This window comes from Sciurus carolinensis, chromosome 13, assembly GCF_902686445.1.
Source record: "Sciurus carolinensis chromosome 13, mSciCar1.2, whole genome shotgun sequence".
NCBI lineage: Eukaryota > Metazoa > Chordata > Mammalia > Rodentia > Sciuridae > Sciurus > Sciurus carolinensis.
The window spans coordinates 79,132,119-79,150,259 of record NC_062225.1 but is presented as its reverse complement, the minus strand read 5'-3'; the positions used below and the strand labels follow the sequence as shown (position 1 = coordinate 79,150,259).

The 18,141-nt window shown below is 33.8% G+C and overlaps 1 protein-coding gene across 6 annotated transcripts in view; it reads right to left on the bottom strand.

Annotated features, from left to right (window-relative positions):
• Positions 1-18,141, bottom strand: part of Pum2 (pumilio RNA binding family member 2) — an 84,624-nt gene that overhangs the window by 58,373 nt on the left and 8,110 nt on the right. For 4 of the 6 annotated variants that reach the window (XM_047522235.1, XM_047522236.1, XM_047522240.1 and 1 more), the window contains exon 2: positions 5,704-5,772. In XM_047522235.1, coding sequence (XP_047378191.1) covers positions 5,704-5,754 — 51 coding nt within the window. In that variant the 5' untranslated portion in view covers positions 5,755-5,772. Of the gene's footprint in view, positions 1-3,646; positions 3,718-4,595; positions 4,721-5,703; positions 5,773-18,141 lie in introns of all 6 variants that reach the window. The other 2 variants (XM_047522237.1, XM_047522239.1) reach the window with 2 other exon arrangements.

Genomic DNA, 18,141 nt, shown 5'->3' with positions numbered 1-18,141 from the left:
AGTGAGAACTCAAAGAGACTACTACTAACTAGCAGAAAGAACTGAGAAAATAAAATGGATTTGAGAAGCATTTTGGAGAGTCAATGGGACCTGAATACAGATGGTGGGAGAAGATGGATAAAAGGGATAAAAATCTTAGTAACTAGTTAAAAAGATATATGATAGTGTCACTGACCAAAATTAAAGAAGCTGGGTGATGTTTGCAGTAAACCAGGAGAAGCAGCTTTGAAGATAGGGGGACAATATCACTTTGGCCTTGTTCCCAATTTATAGATCTTTTGCTAAATAAGCAAATTTTTAAAGAAAACAAATTTCTATGCTCTTAACAAAGATCACAGTAACTAAACTAAAACGGCCTCCATTCCTTCAATTTTAAAAAATCTCATCATAAATGACATGTAAATATTCAAAATATAAACCTGACAATACTAATATCATAGCATTTTCGATATATTTAAATAACTATACATTTATTCATAGTAAAACCCAAGTTAATCTTTTAAAAATATTGCATAAGCAAGTCATTTCAGGAGGATGAAAACCATCCCTGATATAAAGAATTGCTTTGCCCATACTTCATGAAGAAAAACATTTCAGTATCAAAACAGGAATAACAAATAAGGAATCCAAAATAGGTATAACAAACAGAAGCATGGAAAAAAAAAAAAAAAAAAAAAAAACAACTATGTTAAACACCAAGTGTGAATATTTTTGCAAAGCGCTATAATATGACTCTCTTGTTAACACAAGTTATCATGCACAGGAAAAAAATTAGTAGTTAAAATTAATAATTCTATCAAAGATCTAAACATTCTTGAAACTGCTTTCTGTGGCAATTTAGACAGTGATTCAGATACTTTTAGAGAAACCACTACCTTGTGACTAAGCACAGGTTAAAATGGACTAAATAAAAGTAGGCAACAATTCAGAAAAAAAGATCAGTTAAAAAAAAGTTTTTAAAGGTTAAAAAAATAAACTGATGTAAACAAATTAAAAAAGATATTTGTCCCTGGAGATTTTTTTTAAACTATAGTAAAAAATAAGAATGCGCGTCACAGAAAACAAGGCTAAGGAACCTTCAATATCTATAAAATATATTATTCACAATCACTTTGTATTCGTTCCCTAATTCATAGTACACTCAGTATTTCTTGTCAACTTGACCTCCCCATGTCAGATAGGACTGAGTGTACATACAATGTTCTTTCCTTCGAAAGTATTTATGGCTTGCCTTCTCTATTAAAAAAAAGTACCTCAGCATATTGTCTCAAAAATAAAATTAAATCAAATTCCTGCTCTAGCATTTACTGAATTACTTATACTTCAGATTTTTCTAATATAAACTTACATAAAATCAAAAAACAACCAAATAAAGATAACTGGGACACTTTCAAGCAAAAGGATGCTATTAATAATTATGCTTTAGCTGAGCGCGATGGCACATACCTGTAATCCCAGCAACTTGGGAGGCTGAGATAGGATTTCGAGTTCAAAGCCAGACTCAGCTAGAGTGAGATTCTAAGCAACTCACTGTCTCTACATAAAATATGAAACAGTACTGGGGATGTGGCTCAGTGGTCAAGTGCCCCCGAGTTCAATCCCCAGTACCCACCCTAAATAATAATAATTATGCCATAACAGAAATGTAACTGGATTATCCTGGGCAAATCATGACATAAGTTATGTCTCTCTACTTATAATACAAGTTCATAAAAGACAAAAACCAGATGCTAAAACAGAGAACAAAAGACTCAAAGCAGTTTCCTAAAACCTAAGAATGGTGCTTCTCTGGATTTCATTTTTTTGGTGTATCGATAAAATATATTAATATTTAAAATTTTTCAATTCATATCACTTCCCCATCTTCTCTAATCCTAATATCCCTTAATGCTAACCAGCTAACATTAAACATAGACATTTCCAAAGGAAAGTAGCATTATAAACAGTCAAGACAGGCATGAGTTCAAACTTTTGCTCAGGTATTATTATGTGGCCTTGGGCCAGTTAATTATTCTTTCTGAACTAGTTTCCTTATCTCTAAAGGAAAGATAATAAGCTGCAGTCCTAAGAGTTATGAGACTAGAATGGAATAACATAAGTAAACCACTTAAACACAACTAACACACAGCAGGTACATAAATATTAGAAGCTTCTACAACCCTTAAAATATAAATCCTTTAATATTATACAACATGAGTCAACACACTGGTCTGCAACATTAAACTGGCTGATTATGTCAAGGAATTACATCATTCATTACAAAGATTTTGTGTAAGAGCTATTTGCCTTCTTTTTTTCCTTGAGTCAGTTTGAATATTCTAGGGGAAAGATAAAACCCTACCTACTCTTTAGGAAAAGACAGTAGCCAAATACAGTTACAATTCTGCATAATGAAAAAAGAGTCAGAAATTAAATTGTTCAAGGTTACACATATAACTAATAAATGGCAGCATGGGATTGGAATCCCTATATTTATTTAATTCTAAGGCCCTTCTCTTTACATTTAACTACCATAGATAGTTCCTTTCAATTATAATCTAATTTGTTGTTATTTCTGAAAATTTCCAGTATTAAGCCAGCACTAGTTAAAAATGAAAGCAGTTTTAAGATACTGTGATATTCTTCCCATTATCATGGATAAACTTTCAGTACAAATTTATTGAGACAGGATTTATATAGACAAACCATGATCAAGTTTTTAAACACTATCCCTAAAAGTTATCCCTCACTGCTCAGGGCAAATTTAAAGTATTTGAGAGATGTTATGTGACTCATAGTACACACTACTCCTATCTCTGCTTGGAAATAGGTCAATCTTCCTCAAGGTCACAGCACTAGAGTGAGATCTGAGAGAAAAGAGAAGTTTCGTTACTATCCTATCTAATATTTTCCACTTTACCATACCACCTAGGATCTTGTTGCCAAAATTTTCTTTAAATATTATTGTATCAGAAAAGAAAGGAAAGAACATTATTTATCATACTAAGGTATGAAAATATTCTCAAAATTAAACATACTAATTCTGTGATTTAATTTCTGGGTTCCCTAAAGAAATTTCAGGCAGGGTACTTTTTCCCATTATTTAAGAAATAAATAAGAACCCGTCTACATACATCCTAATAGCCTGGAAATGACAACAGGAATGTGCCTCTGCAGTGTATTTGATTAAAACACTACATATATTAACAATGCTTAGTATCTTCTATGGACATTTTTTAAGCCACATGACTTTAGACAAAAAATTGATATTAGGTTAAAAAAAAAAAAGGGTAAGCATATGAATAAAGGAATACAATCTGTTTCTATTTCTGGATGAACAACCAAGAGATTGCCCTTCTGATGACTGCTCCTAAAGCTACTGTGATATACAAAAACCAGTACATTTTGAAATGAGTCTTAAATGAAAATGCAGTGCTTTGTACATTAGAAACTTACAACACTTAAAACATAATAAGCAAAACTTTATCTTAAAAAGAACATCCATTAAAAAAGGATTTTGCATTACTGTTAAAAAAAAAAAAAAAAAAAAAAAAGTCAACACCCCAAACAAGCAATTTTAGAAAACACAAGAGCCAGAAACTCAAGGCTGCTTTTATTTATTCCAATGACTGAATTCTGGGATAAAACAAAACCAAAAAAACCTCACCTGTCAGGAAAGGAGAAGACTGGTGAGAGAGAGACAGGCAAAGAAGGAAATCCCAGAAGGTTCCCTGCTGCCTGTGAGATGAGGAAAGATAGAAAGGCTTGTGGGAGAAAACCCAGAGACAGATTCTGAGTAGGTTTCTTAGTTATCTCTTAGAGGTAACAATAACAATTGGTAAACTATTAAGAAAAAAACAAAAAAAAAAAACAAAAAAAAACCTTAATTCATAAAAACAGCTTATTTAAGAATACATTCTTACTGGCTAAAGGTCACAGATACACTGACCTGTTGCTATCCAACAGATAGTAAGCAATCTACACCTAAGTAACTATACTTTTTTTGTTCTGCATATCTGACACATCCATTAATAAAACCTGGATTTAAGTTTATATAACGTATATTTGAACTAGCTCCTCTTTTTCTAAAATCTTCTTGCACCCCCAAATACTCTTTCAACTGCTGTTTCTAATGATGACATGTTTTGGAATTACAAAGTTCTTTAGATTTATCAAATATTAGTTAGAAAGGGGGAAAAGGATCTATTTGTAAACATATACACACTATACATACGGTAAGTAAAGTATAAGAAGTATAATTAGAATTAAGGTAGGAGTGTGACCTTTCTTGCTCTTAAAAGAAATAAGTTCAAGTTTGTCACAGACTAGAAGGCCAAAGCACTGCCAAATCTGCTTTTAAGATACATTATTCTACTTTCTAAAGACTACAGAAAACAAGTGGCAAAGAAAGAATAAAAGCCCTTTCTGCCTCCTTTTCATCTCCCATAATGAAAATAGTGTCAAAGCAAGTCACTGTGCTGCAGTAAAGGTACAGTATTTTTAAACAAAAAAATTATTTCCTCTCTCAAATTTATCTTAGGGCCCAGAATTTTACCTTGTGCACTGGACTAACAAATTTATTTTGGCAATACTTAAGCTTAAGCACCTTAACTCACCCTTAAATCAGTCCTCTGAAAATGACAAACTCTTTGGAAAACGCTGTTCTGAAGAAAGGGAGGGTTAGCTAGCTGCAGGGTGCCCTCTTGTGGCCCAAAGGAGTGACTGGACTCTTTTTCTGCATCTGAAGAGCACAGCATTGGATGGAGTGAGTCTCATGACGGTCTCTAATCTACCAAAGTAAAATAATCTCCAGGTGCAAGCAGTTAATTACACATAGTAGGTCTGTTTACTGTTATTTTCTATTACCAAAGTCCACACTATGTTAGTAGTATAGAACATGACAAAATAAAGATGACCACAAGAGTTTCCATAAACAAAATTTTCTAAAATTTCATTAAGTGTATGAAAAACTAAGTATTTTAGCTGGCTTAAAATATGTAATGGGGAGGTTAAATTGGATGCCTCAAAGAATACCACAGATTAACAGGAATGATAAAATTAATTTTAAAATGTGGAGTACCTACTATGCTAGGCATTCAAAGCTAGCAATTTACAGGAGAGACAAATATAAAACAAACTGTAACCAGTAATATAATAAAAGTATATATAAAAAGATCTAGGGAAAGTCAGATGAGAAAACAATTCATTCTACTGTGGATAGCAATGGGACAATAGATAAGTCTTTTCAGTAGAGTCTTGTCAAGAATTAGAAGTTTATTAAGCAAACAGCTTTGGTGAACAAGAGAGATTTTGGGGAGGGAGAATAATGAACAACCAAGTGTGGCTACAGCAAACACAGCATACATACATAAAACGGCAGAACAAGGATAAAGAAGTTTTTCTTCTGAGCAAAGCTAATGATGTATGATTCATTACCAAAATATAAAACATCTAACCAAGTTAATCAAACCACCTAGAACAATCACACTAAATAAATCACATAAAATCACTAAAAATTACTTGCTATAGGTTAAAAAGGCAGCTGAAAAATCACAACTACACAACTCTATACAACCAGAGATTTAAAGTAATAAAATAAAACCCGTATAGTTTAGAAGATATAATCACTATTTTCAAGATTACAGTTTATTAAAAAAAAAAAAAGTCTCAACAGCTCAAATAATTAAAGTGAGGTACAAGTTCTTGGTATTGGTAAATATTTACCTCTCCCATTCCCCGAGATTCTAGTGCAAGAGCTTGAAAATCATGATTCATTTCATCCACAGATCAAACCTGTTGAATAACAAAACAAAATTAGTAGAAAGAAAAATTTAAAGTATAAACTATTTTTACATTATATTGCTGCTATTACTAATATTAGCATGTGATGGGCAAGAACAGATTTCTCTCTATAACAGGTTTTCCCAAAATAGAGTACATGAGAGCAATCTACTTTCAAACTATGAGGTCAAGGGTTCTTGAACTATTCTGCATGCTAACAGAAAACTTTATTCTTGAGCAGAAGAGATGGAATCTGGGTGCGGTGGCGCACACCTATAATTCTAGCAACTTGGGAGGCTAAGGTGGGAGGAACCTAAATTCAAAGCCAGGCAGAGAAACTGAGGGAGATCTTGTCTCAAAAAAGGGCTGGGGATGTGTGTGGCTCAGTGGTTAAGTATCCCTGAGTTCAATCCCTAGTAAGATAAATATGAAGATCAGAAAAAGCAAACTCAAGCATTAAAATAGCTATATTTTTATATTTTCTATTATATTATTATTTTATATTACTTCTTTTAAGATTTTTCAAATATTTTTCTCTGCATTTTATTATCTGTATAAATGATAAAATATTTCTCAATATTTAAGTAGCTAAATACACTCAATCAATAAAATGTTGATCCAGTTCTATTTAAAAGCAACATAAATTACTGTGCAAGTAGTTACAGTATTCTCAATAAGGTTTCTCTAAAAGTAATTCTTTCTCCTTTTCTTCAAACTAAAGCCTCTTTCTATATTTCCATTCCTGAAAGTCTAAACTGTTTTCTACCTTTCATATGACAGTGTGTTGAGATAGTGACTCTGCTTTCTACAACAATGCTGGGGACGGGGAGACCAATCAAGATTAAAGCACCATAAATTATAGCTTTCAAATTCCACTGGGAAAACCCTCTTATTTTTCCCCATCAGTTCTCTCCCTCTAAAAACTCCATAGTGTTTGATATATGAAAACACCCCTCCCTCCCATTAGTACTTTTTTCTCTGTTCCTACTTTGTGTCTTTTAGCAACTCTTTTTACTTTCCTAGGTCTCTAATTGCTTATCAGACTCCTACTTGTCTCTTCACCCCTTAAATGTTAAGTGTTCCTCAGTATTCTGCTTAAGGTATTCTTCTCTACCCTTTATCTTGAGAAATCTCATCTGCTAATTCTTTGAGAGCTATCTATATGCTTAGCCCCCACCCACTGGTATTTACCAAATTTTTCTTCTCATCAAAATTTCCAATTATCTATCTCCTTTTGTTCCCCACATGTATCAAAAGAAATTTCAATTTTATTCTTCTCACTTTTAATTCTTTTCTTTCTTACACTTAAATGTCCAATCATTTACCAAGTTCTCAAGTTTTGCTAAGTCAAACTTCTACCTCACTTAAATCTGTTCATAATTTTCTAGCAGCATGGTTGTTGAGACCATACACCCTTTACCAAAAACAATGCAATCCTCTTCCCATCTTTTCATCCTACAATCTAATCTCCAAAATGTAAGCAGTCATCTTTCTGAACTATACTCTGATCAAGTGACTCCCATTTTAATCTTTCACTAAAGATAAGTTCAAATTCCTTACTATGGCTTATAAGAGGTAGAATTGGATTCAAACTGTATTTCTGGTACCTGGAAGTTCTACAACTCTGAACAAGTAATCTAAATTGTTTTTTCTCAATTTCCTCATATGAAGAAAACAGGAGCAGCCACCACACAGATTTGCTATAAACAATGAAGTAGATAACAAAACACTTAAAACTGTGACTGGCACCTAACTATTCAAAAGTCAGCTATTAAAAAGAGATTTTTTGGGCTGGGGATATAGCTCAGTTGGGACAGTGCTTGCCTCACAAGCACAAGGCCCTGGGTTCAATTCCCCAGCACTGCGCCAAAAAAAAAAAAAAAAAAAAAAAAAAAAAGAAAAGAGCTTTGTTCTATTCATCATACAGTGCTGGGACAATAAGATGTCCACATACAAAAAATTTTTTTAAAAACCAACACATACCTTATACCTCAATATAAAAATCAACTCAAAATGGATCATATACCTAAATATAAAGTCTAAAATTATGATACTTCTAAAACACACAGGAGAAAAAGCTGTGTACCCTTGTGTTTTGCAATGAGTTTTGAGGCCAACATCAAAAGCAGAGTTCATAAATGAGAAACTGCCAATTGGACATGATTAAAATTAAAAACACTATCTATACAAAAGACACTGTTAAGAAAACAAAAAAACAACAGCCTAGGAGAAAAATATCTGCAAATCACATATCTAATAAAGGACTCAAGTCTAGAATATACAAAGAGGGAACAAACAAAATTAAAAAATGGGCAAAAGATCAGAACTGATACAACAAAGTAGATATGTAGATAGCAAATAAGCCATTCTTTTCTCATGAACTTGTTGGAAAAGTTGAATTCTTTAACATTTCTTCTAACAACATAAACATTTCATTCATCCATAATTTGGTAAACTTTTACCAAGCACCTTTTCTTTTTTTTTTGGCCGTGCTAGGGATTGAACCCGTTGTACCAACTGAGCTATATCCCCAGCCCTCATCAAGCACTTTCAATGTATAAGATCTTAGAGAAGAAAATGAACTCAAATAGGATCACTGTTCTGAAAGAGTTTATATAGTTTCCTACATTTCCTGGTAATGGGAAAGTACATCAGACCAAAACACTCTACTAACTATAAATTCTGGAAACAAAAATAAAAACAGCAAGACAATAGAAAGCAATGGAAAATAACTACTAAAAAAGAGAAACTGGAAGATAACCTACACTTAAAGAACTGGTACTGAGTAAGGTTTTGTTTTCTTTTGTTTGTTTCCTTAAATGACTTTTTTTTTTTTTTTGTCTGAGGCTAAGTCTGGGTATGGAGGCACAATTGGTTTTATTCATTCAGATGTTAAAGAAGGTAAATGAGCAGTAGAAACCCTTACTGGTCAGTCAAATAAAGCAAACTAGAGAGAGAAATAATGTGGGCTATATTTGACTTGGTTAACCACCAGAAAAACCATACAGATAAGGAGGTAACTGAACATCTACATAGTACTTTACCAGTACTGTCATTGTAATTTACCAGTTGACTGTTGATAAGAAAGGGTTAGTGAACTTGGACAAGATCAAAAAGATAAAAGTTATAAGTAACTGGAATTCTAGAAGGCAAAGAGAATAGGGTGAAAAAAAAAAAAATACCTGGAAAAACAATGACCAGAAATTTCCCCAAATTTGATGAGAACCAAATTTATAAATTCAAGAAGCTCAGTGAATTCCTGGCAAGATATAAAAAAAAAAAAAAAAAAAAAAAATCACTGAAAAGCAAAGATAAATAGAAAATCTTGAAAGCAGAGGGAAAACAACATAATTACATAAAAGGGAACAATAATAATATGAGTGACAGTTAACTTCACACCACAAACAATGGGGTCTAGGTTGTGGAATCAAACTTTAAAGTGCTAAAAGAAAAAAAATGAAAACCCAGAAGTTTCTATCCAGTGAAAATATTCTCCAAGAATAAAGACTGTGATAGTCATGTGTCACGTAATGATGAGTATATGTTCTGAAAAATAGGTTAGGTGATTTCATTATTGTGAGAAGATCACAGAATATACTTATGCAAACCTAAATGTACAGCCTCTTACTCGTAGGCTACAAACCCGTAGAGATGTAAGTGTACGAAAGACTGTGTAAGAAATTTATAGTGAAAGTATGGTATAAAAGACAAAAAAAAGATGCGTCTATATAAGGTACTTAACCACAAAGAGCTTGCAGACTCAAAGATGCTGTGTAAGTGGTGAGTCAATGTGGAGACTTACTGGAGACATTACAAACACTATTAACTTGGGCTGCACTAAATTAATTTAAGATTCTTTCCTTTCTTCAATAAGAGCTTACTGTACCTAATAAACTTTTAATTTTAAAGTTTCCTCTTTAACGTTTAGTTTAAAACAAAAACACTGTACAGTTGTACAGAAATAATTTATGTCCTTATTCTATAAGCTTTCTTCCATTTTTTTTTTAACGTTTTCAACACTGGATTAAAAACTAAGACATAAACACACACATTACCCTAGGCCTACACAGGATCAGGATGACCAATATTGTAAATGAAGAAAAATCTAAATAAACCCTTCAGCTTTGCTTGTTTTTAGCTGACTTTAAAAACCACTAGTTTTGGAGGTCATACAGCTGAGCAATATATTATTAGCCTCCCACTAACTTGGCTGTAGTTGACTGCAAATGACACCTCTGACTGAAGCAGCCTAAAAGGTTAAAAATCTGTTGCCTTTCGCTACCTTCTCCCTTTTATATCTTAATGACTAACTGCAAAACTAGCTATTTCTGGGAAAACTAAAAAGAAGCCAATCATAAAATTTACTTATCTGTAATTTTTTTCTGTAGATTTACAGAACCTAGGATATCAGTTTTGTTTTTGTGATAATGGGGACTGAACCAAGGGGCACTCTACTACTGAGTTACACATCCCAATCCATTTTTTTATTTTGAGACAGTGTGTAAGTTGTTAAGGCTGGCCTCAAAATTGGGATCCTTTCTACTGCAGCCTAAGTCACTAGGATTACAGGCATGAGCCACCAAGCTCAAATGAGGGTCTTCAGATTTTAACATCAAAGTATGGACCAAGAATTTGCTAATCTTATTCCTTAAGTAAAATCATCTAACTTTTCAGGGCAATCATGTGTATCTAAAAAATTACAGGAACTGACCTAGGAGACAGAAACTGATCATTATCACAAGGATATTCCAGAGGAGAAAACATAGGCCCTGGATGATTTATACCCTGTTCAGTACTTGGTTTTCCTGTCTAGTGCCCCGCCCCCTTTGTATTAAAACCCCTTCGTGCCCCCTAAAGAGGGCCTTTGTTTGTGAAAACGTCCCATCTTTGGTTTGTCAGCTTTCTAAAAAGTCTATTTTCTTCCCCTAACAACTAAAGGACCCAAGATCAGTCACAATACCAGTGTCTTCCACCTCTTATCCCACTGTTGTGTCTAAGGGGCAGTAACACTTGGCAGATCTGTTATCTCCTATGGTAAGAATGCCCTCTTGTAAAAAATCTGAGGGTGTTTTACAGCAAAACTTTTTTCTTTCTTTTATAAGTAAATGCAGTACACTCATATAATGATAAAAGTAAACACATATATCAGTAACATGGTCATTTATTATCAATTAGGTACTGTATAACTTTGTGCTATACTTTTACACCATAGCACAGGTATGGTATAAAACTACCAAAAACATTTAAGATGTCATATGGTCACCGAGGTCACTATGTAATAGGAATTTTTCAGCTCCACTGTAACTTTATGGGGATCTAATTTTTTGAGATTAAATAGTTATTACACATCACAGTACTGCATAACAAGTTCCTATTGTATTAAATTCATTACATTCACTATAATAAAATATGAAGATAGAGTATCAAGTTATTTTTCAAATTCAGGGGGTCACATGCCCAAATATTGCTTAAGGTTTGATGGGGATCATAAGAAAACAGTGACTGCTATTTTTCATTCTTGTAACTTCCTCATACCTCTCATCTTCACTACATCTCAACAATATTGGATACAGGAATATATAGGAGATACATACTTACCTAAAATGGCTTGTCTAGGGAAAATGCATGAAATTCTGACACTCTCTCCCTTACCTTGCCCTATGCATCTTTTCCATCTGGTTCACCTGAATTCTTGATAATATTCTTTATAATAGATGAATAATGAAGTGTTTTCTCAGTTCTGAAAGCTGTTCTGGCAAATTAATAAAACCAAAGGAGAGGGTCAAGAAAACCTCCGATTTAGAGTTGGCTGGTCAGAAGAATAAGTGACTGATGTAAGAAGTGGGGGACATTCTTATGGGACTGAGCCCTTGTGGGATATGGAGATATCGTTTGAATATAGCATTCAAACTCAGTACAGACAGCTGGTAACTACTAAAGAATCCTCTGCAGAATTGATTACTTGATGTGTGGGGAAATGCCCCCATATATGTGGGGGTCACAGATACGTTCTGTCTTGTGAGAGTATAGCAGGAGAAACTGAATGTGGTTTTCCCTCTACAGCTTCTACATTGGTGTAGAAGTGGACTTGAAAGCACAACTGTGGCTTACAGAAGAAACGTGTGGTTTGGGAGAAGAAAAGATAAAAGGCTGAAGAGTGAGAAACTTTTGATTCCTAGGTGGCTCCATGGTATGAAAGCAACAGCTGCTCTGTACTTAGTTACTAAAGGTTAAGAATTCTCAATAGAATTCAGAGAGAGATCAAACTTCCAGGGAACTGGGTCACTGGATACTTAAGGAAATGCAAACCAACAGGATAAAAGCAAAAAAATTACTGGTATCCACAGCAGCTAAAATGAAATTAAATGGAGTGCTAGGTCAGATCGTGATGCTAGACCAACCTCAGATATCAATAAGTCTGAGTTTCAGTCACTAGTCCCAAAACTGTCTTTTATTTTACAGATAGGTACCACCAGCTTCCTGAGGAGCAATTACTAAAATGAATTCTGAGAGTAACTAATTTAGGAGCAATAGTTTTGTTTTTAAATACTACACAGGAGAGCATGTTAGGATTGACATAGGACCCATAGCTCACTATGGCACAATCACAGATGGCTGTACATGATCCAGACACACAGGAGTGTTATCCCTGAGTGTTATCTAAGCCAAAGTCAAATATCAGGGCTTCATTTTAAACTTTTTAATTTGTAATACCCCTAAAATATTTTTTTCTTATAATGAATGAGAATTTCAGATTTCATCTAAATGGAGGTGATTTTATTACTTTCAATGGCCAGGGTATATGACTTTAAAATTTTAAATAAATACTCCAGCATTCCCTACACAGTAGCTCTTAAACTTAGCTTTTCAGTTTAAAGTGTTACTATGTATTTCAATCATGAGGAAGAAAATGTGCGCAAGTCAGCAGGACAGGAATAAAACACTTCTATAATAACCTCCATATTGACAATAATAAAATTGAAAGGGGGAGGGAACATATTTGCCATTAAGTGGTACTCAAAAATTTTTTTAAATGAAATGTCAATCTTCTGTCTCTTAAGCAACTACAAATGTTGGTATCACTGAATGACAAAGTTAGAATCTGGATATGAATTTAATGACTTTACAAGGTGAATGGCTGATCTTAGGGAGACAAATCTTTTTTTCTAACAAGCAACAGAACTTTTCTAGTAACTGTTTATACGATGTTGAATTAACCATTCATTAGAACAAAATGTATTCAAGAGTTATGACACACTACACTATTTGAGAGTGTAAACTGTCTTCAACTTATTACTTGTGTCATTAAAGCTTGAGATTCTCCCATTCTATTTCTTCTAATGAATAATAAGATTTTGCTATCATAGAAACTTTTCTATGATCAAGACCCAGCACAATCTTGAGGTAAATCTGAAAAGTTTTTTGAGATTCTAGATTGTTTCTCACCACAAGAAACGACAGTGTCTTAGTTCACTCAGTCTAAACTTTAAAAACATTAGCTAATTTATTTGTAGGCAGATTATTACTGATTATGTAAGAAAAAGCATCTCAAATAACAACTTGTTTAAGTCCTGTGATGGTTTGCATACTTACTAAAGCAAAATCCAAATGGTTTACAAATAACTTGTGTAAAGAATCAAGAAGGTGCATTAACATCATATCACTGAAAAAATTAATTTTTCTGTCATCTAATTCAATTTTTCACCATATGCCTACCATAAAAATTAGCTGGTAAGTGAGGAAAGCATTTAGAGTCACAATAAATGGTATCAAAACACTCTACCACATAATAATCATATTTTCATATTCCTATATAATTAGTTATACTGTAAGGTAAAGATAGAAATTAAACTGAAGTCAAAAGGACTAGCCTTCTAAATGTTCAATATATAAAGAACTTAAAAATTTCAGCTATTTATAAAATTTGAATTTAGATCATGAAACCAACTCATATCTGGACAGTGACTATGTATAAATTGCTTTGTACATTTAATACACAAGGTTCACTTTAGTAGAAAGACAATAAACAATACTCTTCCTTAAATCTTTTGAACTGCTGAAGACATTTACTAACACCAGTGATTAGTAAGTGCAACTTCCCATTGGCACTAGTTTCCAACTGATCCTCTATTCCTAGAGTTGCAGTTACCTTTTATATCAATTACAAAAACAACAAAATTACATAAAAACCTAACTGATGAACATAAATAGAAGTAAACTGAGCGACAAGCTGCTTATGACATATTCTTGGCAGTTATCCTCCTTGGACAGTTTTTAATGAACCTAACCATTGAACATTAGTGGCATCCACTACTAAAGTCCTAAAGAAAACTTTCTTCCCATCATGTTAAATAACTTTTTTGCAAATCTGCCAACAAAAATCAACTTAATTTAGTAATTCATAATTATGTGAGAAAGGCAAGCCTAAATCCCATTCAGGTATTTATAACAGACCCTTATTTATCATTCAGAGCCAGGTGCAATGGTGCATGCCTGTAATCCCAGCTAAGAGGTTGAAACAGGAGGATTCCAAGTTTGAGACCAATCTCAGCAACTTAGCAAGACCCTGTCTCAAAAAATAAAAACAAAAATAATCTACAATTTCAATCTGGAAAATTCCCCCAAAGGCCCGAGTGTTAAAGGCTTGATTCTCTGGCCCATGTGGGGTTTTGGGGAAGTGTTGAAACCTTCTTCTAGTGGAAGAAGTTAGTTCACTGGGGGCATACTCCTGAAGAGTATATTAAGACCACTGGATCTTCTCTTCTCTTTGCTTCTCTTCTAGGCTGCCCTAAGGTGAACTTACTGGCTGCTATGAGGTGAGCAGTTTCCTCTGCCATACATTCATGTCATGATGTCCTCTTGCCTTGCCACATACCCAAATGAAACAGGGTCAACTGATCAGACTGAAACCTTTAAAACCATGAGCCCAAACAAACCTTTCCTTTAGGGTGATTATCACAAGTTATTTTGCTGCAGTAACACAAAGTTAACTAACACTTAGCTGGCAGAGCCCCATCACCAGTTTTTACATTTTCTACTTATTTATGTACTTCATTTCACTAGCAAGTCAAAAAACACTATGGGGGATGGGGAGCCCACAGTATTATTACTCAACTGTATAAAAGATAAGTCAACTTTTATGTTTTGAATGCAATTTGGCATAACATCATGTCATCAACATAGATTCCGAGAAATCAGAAATCCCCTTAGCTCCAATATTCTAATGTCTTATTCCAGTCCAGAGGATTGTATTTCCCTAAGACCTCATTATAAGTAATAGAACTTATGTTCTTAAATACTCCTTTAATATTGAAAAATACATACTCCTTTAAAAAAGTAAAACATGGATATAAACATTTTGCACAATGTTGAATATGGATGATAGATATCCAAAGGTTCACTCTTACTATTTTCTCCACTTCTATGTTTGAAAATTTTCACAACAAAGAAAATCACATGCAGCAGAAGGACCATGAAGAACATATGAACGAAGTATTTACACTGGGTCTTGAAGGATAGGTACACAATTTGGACAACACTCACCTTTATTTTTTATTTTAAACACAAAACACTAATAACTGCAGCTTGCCAAGGGGATTACTTTCCTCCATGTTAACTAGCTCAGTATCCAAGCTGTTCTATGAATTTAATTTTACTTATTTCTTTCTCAGTCATATTTCTTACAAGTATGTGAAACTTTCCCCTAAAAACTGATTTCCAAATGAGTACGAACTGTTTTGGGGGACTAATTTGTAAAAAGACCATTTTCTCTCAAAGAAAATAACAAAAGAACATATTATGCACTCAATTTAAAGTCAAGAGATCACACCAGACACTTTATTACCTAATTCTCATACTATCCAGCAAATCAGGTACTGTATTCCTACTTTACAAATAAGGTAATTGTGGTCATTTCCCAACCCTAATAGACAAAGCTACAAATGACAAAGGTTTCAACACTATCAAGACTCCAAAAGTCTCCTGCACTTTCCCAAACAACCACAAACCATCACATAGTTGGTTAAGAACTTTCTCCCTATCTTTAATTTACACTATACCAGTCACTGGACAGCTCTTTACTATTTATCTCTTTATTTGAAAATCCCACAAATCCTTCAAAGTTTGGCTCAAACAGTTATTAGGGGAGGCCAAAAGAAAGGATACTAAGGGTGTTATTACTGGGATGGATGGAAAATGATAAAAATATTTCAGGAAGCTGAGCATGAGGGCCTAAGTATGTAATTTCAGCTACTTAGGAAGGAGGATCCCAAGTTAGCCTGGGCAATTTATAAGGCCCTGCCTCAAAAGTAAAATTTAAAAAAGACTAGAGATGTAGCTCAGTGGTAGAATGCCTACCTATCACAGATGAGGTCCTGGGTTCAATCCACAGTACCATCAAAAAAAAAAAAAAAAAAAAAAAAAATCAATCAATCCATCTGTCTAAAAACAGGACAAACGTGCATATGTACACAAATGCCACATCTGAGCACTATAACCAAGTGACTTCTACAGTTTCTCTCAAAGGAATATCTATGTTTACTACCATGTGTGAAGATCAGATTTTTCATAATATATATATGTTCATTCATATTCATACACACACACACCATGTATCATGACTTGTAAAGGACAGAAAAATCTCTTCAATAAAGTATCACTTAAAAAATATTCTCATTAAGTTTTTTTTCTTTTTAAAAAATTTTTTTTCATACATGTATATAGGGTAATAACATCTGTCTCAATCTACCACCCGCCCCACACTTCCTCTCACTACCCTCTGTACAATTAAAAATTCCTTCATTCTTCCCTACCCACTCCCCACCATGGATCGGCATCCGCTTATCAGAGAAAACATTCGGCCTTGGTTATTTGGGATTGGTTTATTTCACTTAGCATGATCTTGTCCAGTTTCATTTACTTGCAAATGCCATAATCTCATTCTTCTTTAAGGCTGAGTAATATTCCACTGTGTGTGTGTATGCCACATTTTCTTTATCCGTTCATCTGTTGAAGGGCGTCTAGGTTGGTTCCATAGTTTTGCTATTGCTGCTATAAACACTGATCTGGCTGTACCACTGTAGTATGCTGATTTTAAGTCATTGAGTTTTATTTGTAAGTTTCCAACAGTTTTAGAGGCAATATAAAAGAATGTACACGTATACTCAGTACATATTATATCATAAATATCTCTAGGCACACCTTCAAAACAACTGGGTTTTAACAAAGCAAAACCCAGACTGCAGATCTAAACATTCTCTCATCACCTAATTTTAAGCAATAGTTACATCCTGATTAATTCTGCCCTTCTCTTTTGTTACATTCTGCAAACTGCAATGAAGTCAAACAAATCATACATTTAAACCCAAACATATTTGACAGTATGTCATGATATATGTGCTTTACATACTTCTGAACTCTGAAGACAGATCAGGGAAGGAAGAGGCAAATGTTTAAAAATTTTATCATTACTCCTAGTACCCACAGCTATCACTGATCTGAATTCAGAAGATATCAATGGAGGCCAAAACACTCCAGTTCTGATGTTTTGTTTCACTTCTAACAGCAATGCACATAAGACAGGATTAATAACTAAAGAAAGCTAACCTTTTGGTGCCTAGAAAGTTTAAGAATCTGGGGTCAAACACCATAGTAAGATCTGGGATGGATCAAAATTATAGCTTTCTTAATACATAGGGTAAGGGTCTGTAACTGATTCCCAGAATGCAGACATTTTCAAACTTTTCATGGGCCCCTCAAGAATTACAAATACTCCAATTTTAAGATCACTTATTCTCAAACCCTCACAGTGCATCAGAATCTAGGTTGATAGGCTTTTTAAAACCGACAGATGCTGAAATCCCACCTGCCCAAGGTTGATGTATAAATTAGTCTGGATAGGGAGACAGGCATAGACATTTTGATTTTTTTTTAAAGCTCCCCAAGTGATGTTTTCCTGTAAGGGTTGTGACCCTCATACATCACTACATGGTTAAGCAATATATCCACAACCTTGCAGTTTTTCAACTAAAAAAATGTTTGTATCTTTCCTCATGATATAAAAGAAACCAGAATCAAAAGATGTAGATTATAGTTGCAAGGCTGTCTCTGGCAGAATGAACTCGGATTACTTCTATCTAATCATATTTCCAGATTTGCAAAGAGGAATAACCTCCCTCACAGGTTGGTTATCAAAGACCAAGTGAGGTAATACATTGCTTCCTAAAGTATTAATGACCCACCACAACAGTTTAACATTTCTTGTTTATTTAAAATCAATATAAGATCCTTTGACCCAAAAGTTTCTCTTCTGGGAGTTCACCTCACACAAACAGCAGCATCGACATAACAGACTTAACTATTACATAAGAATATTTATTGCAT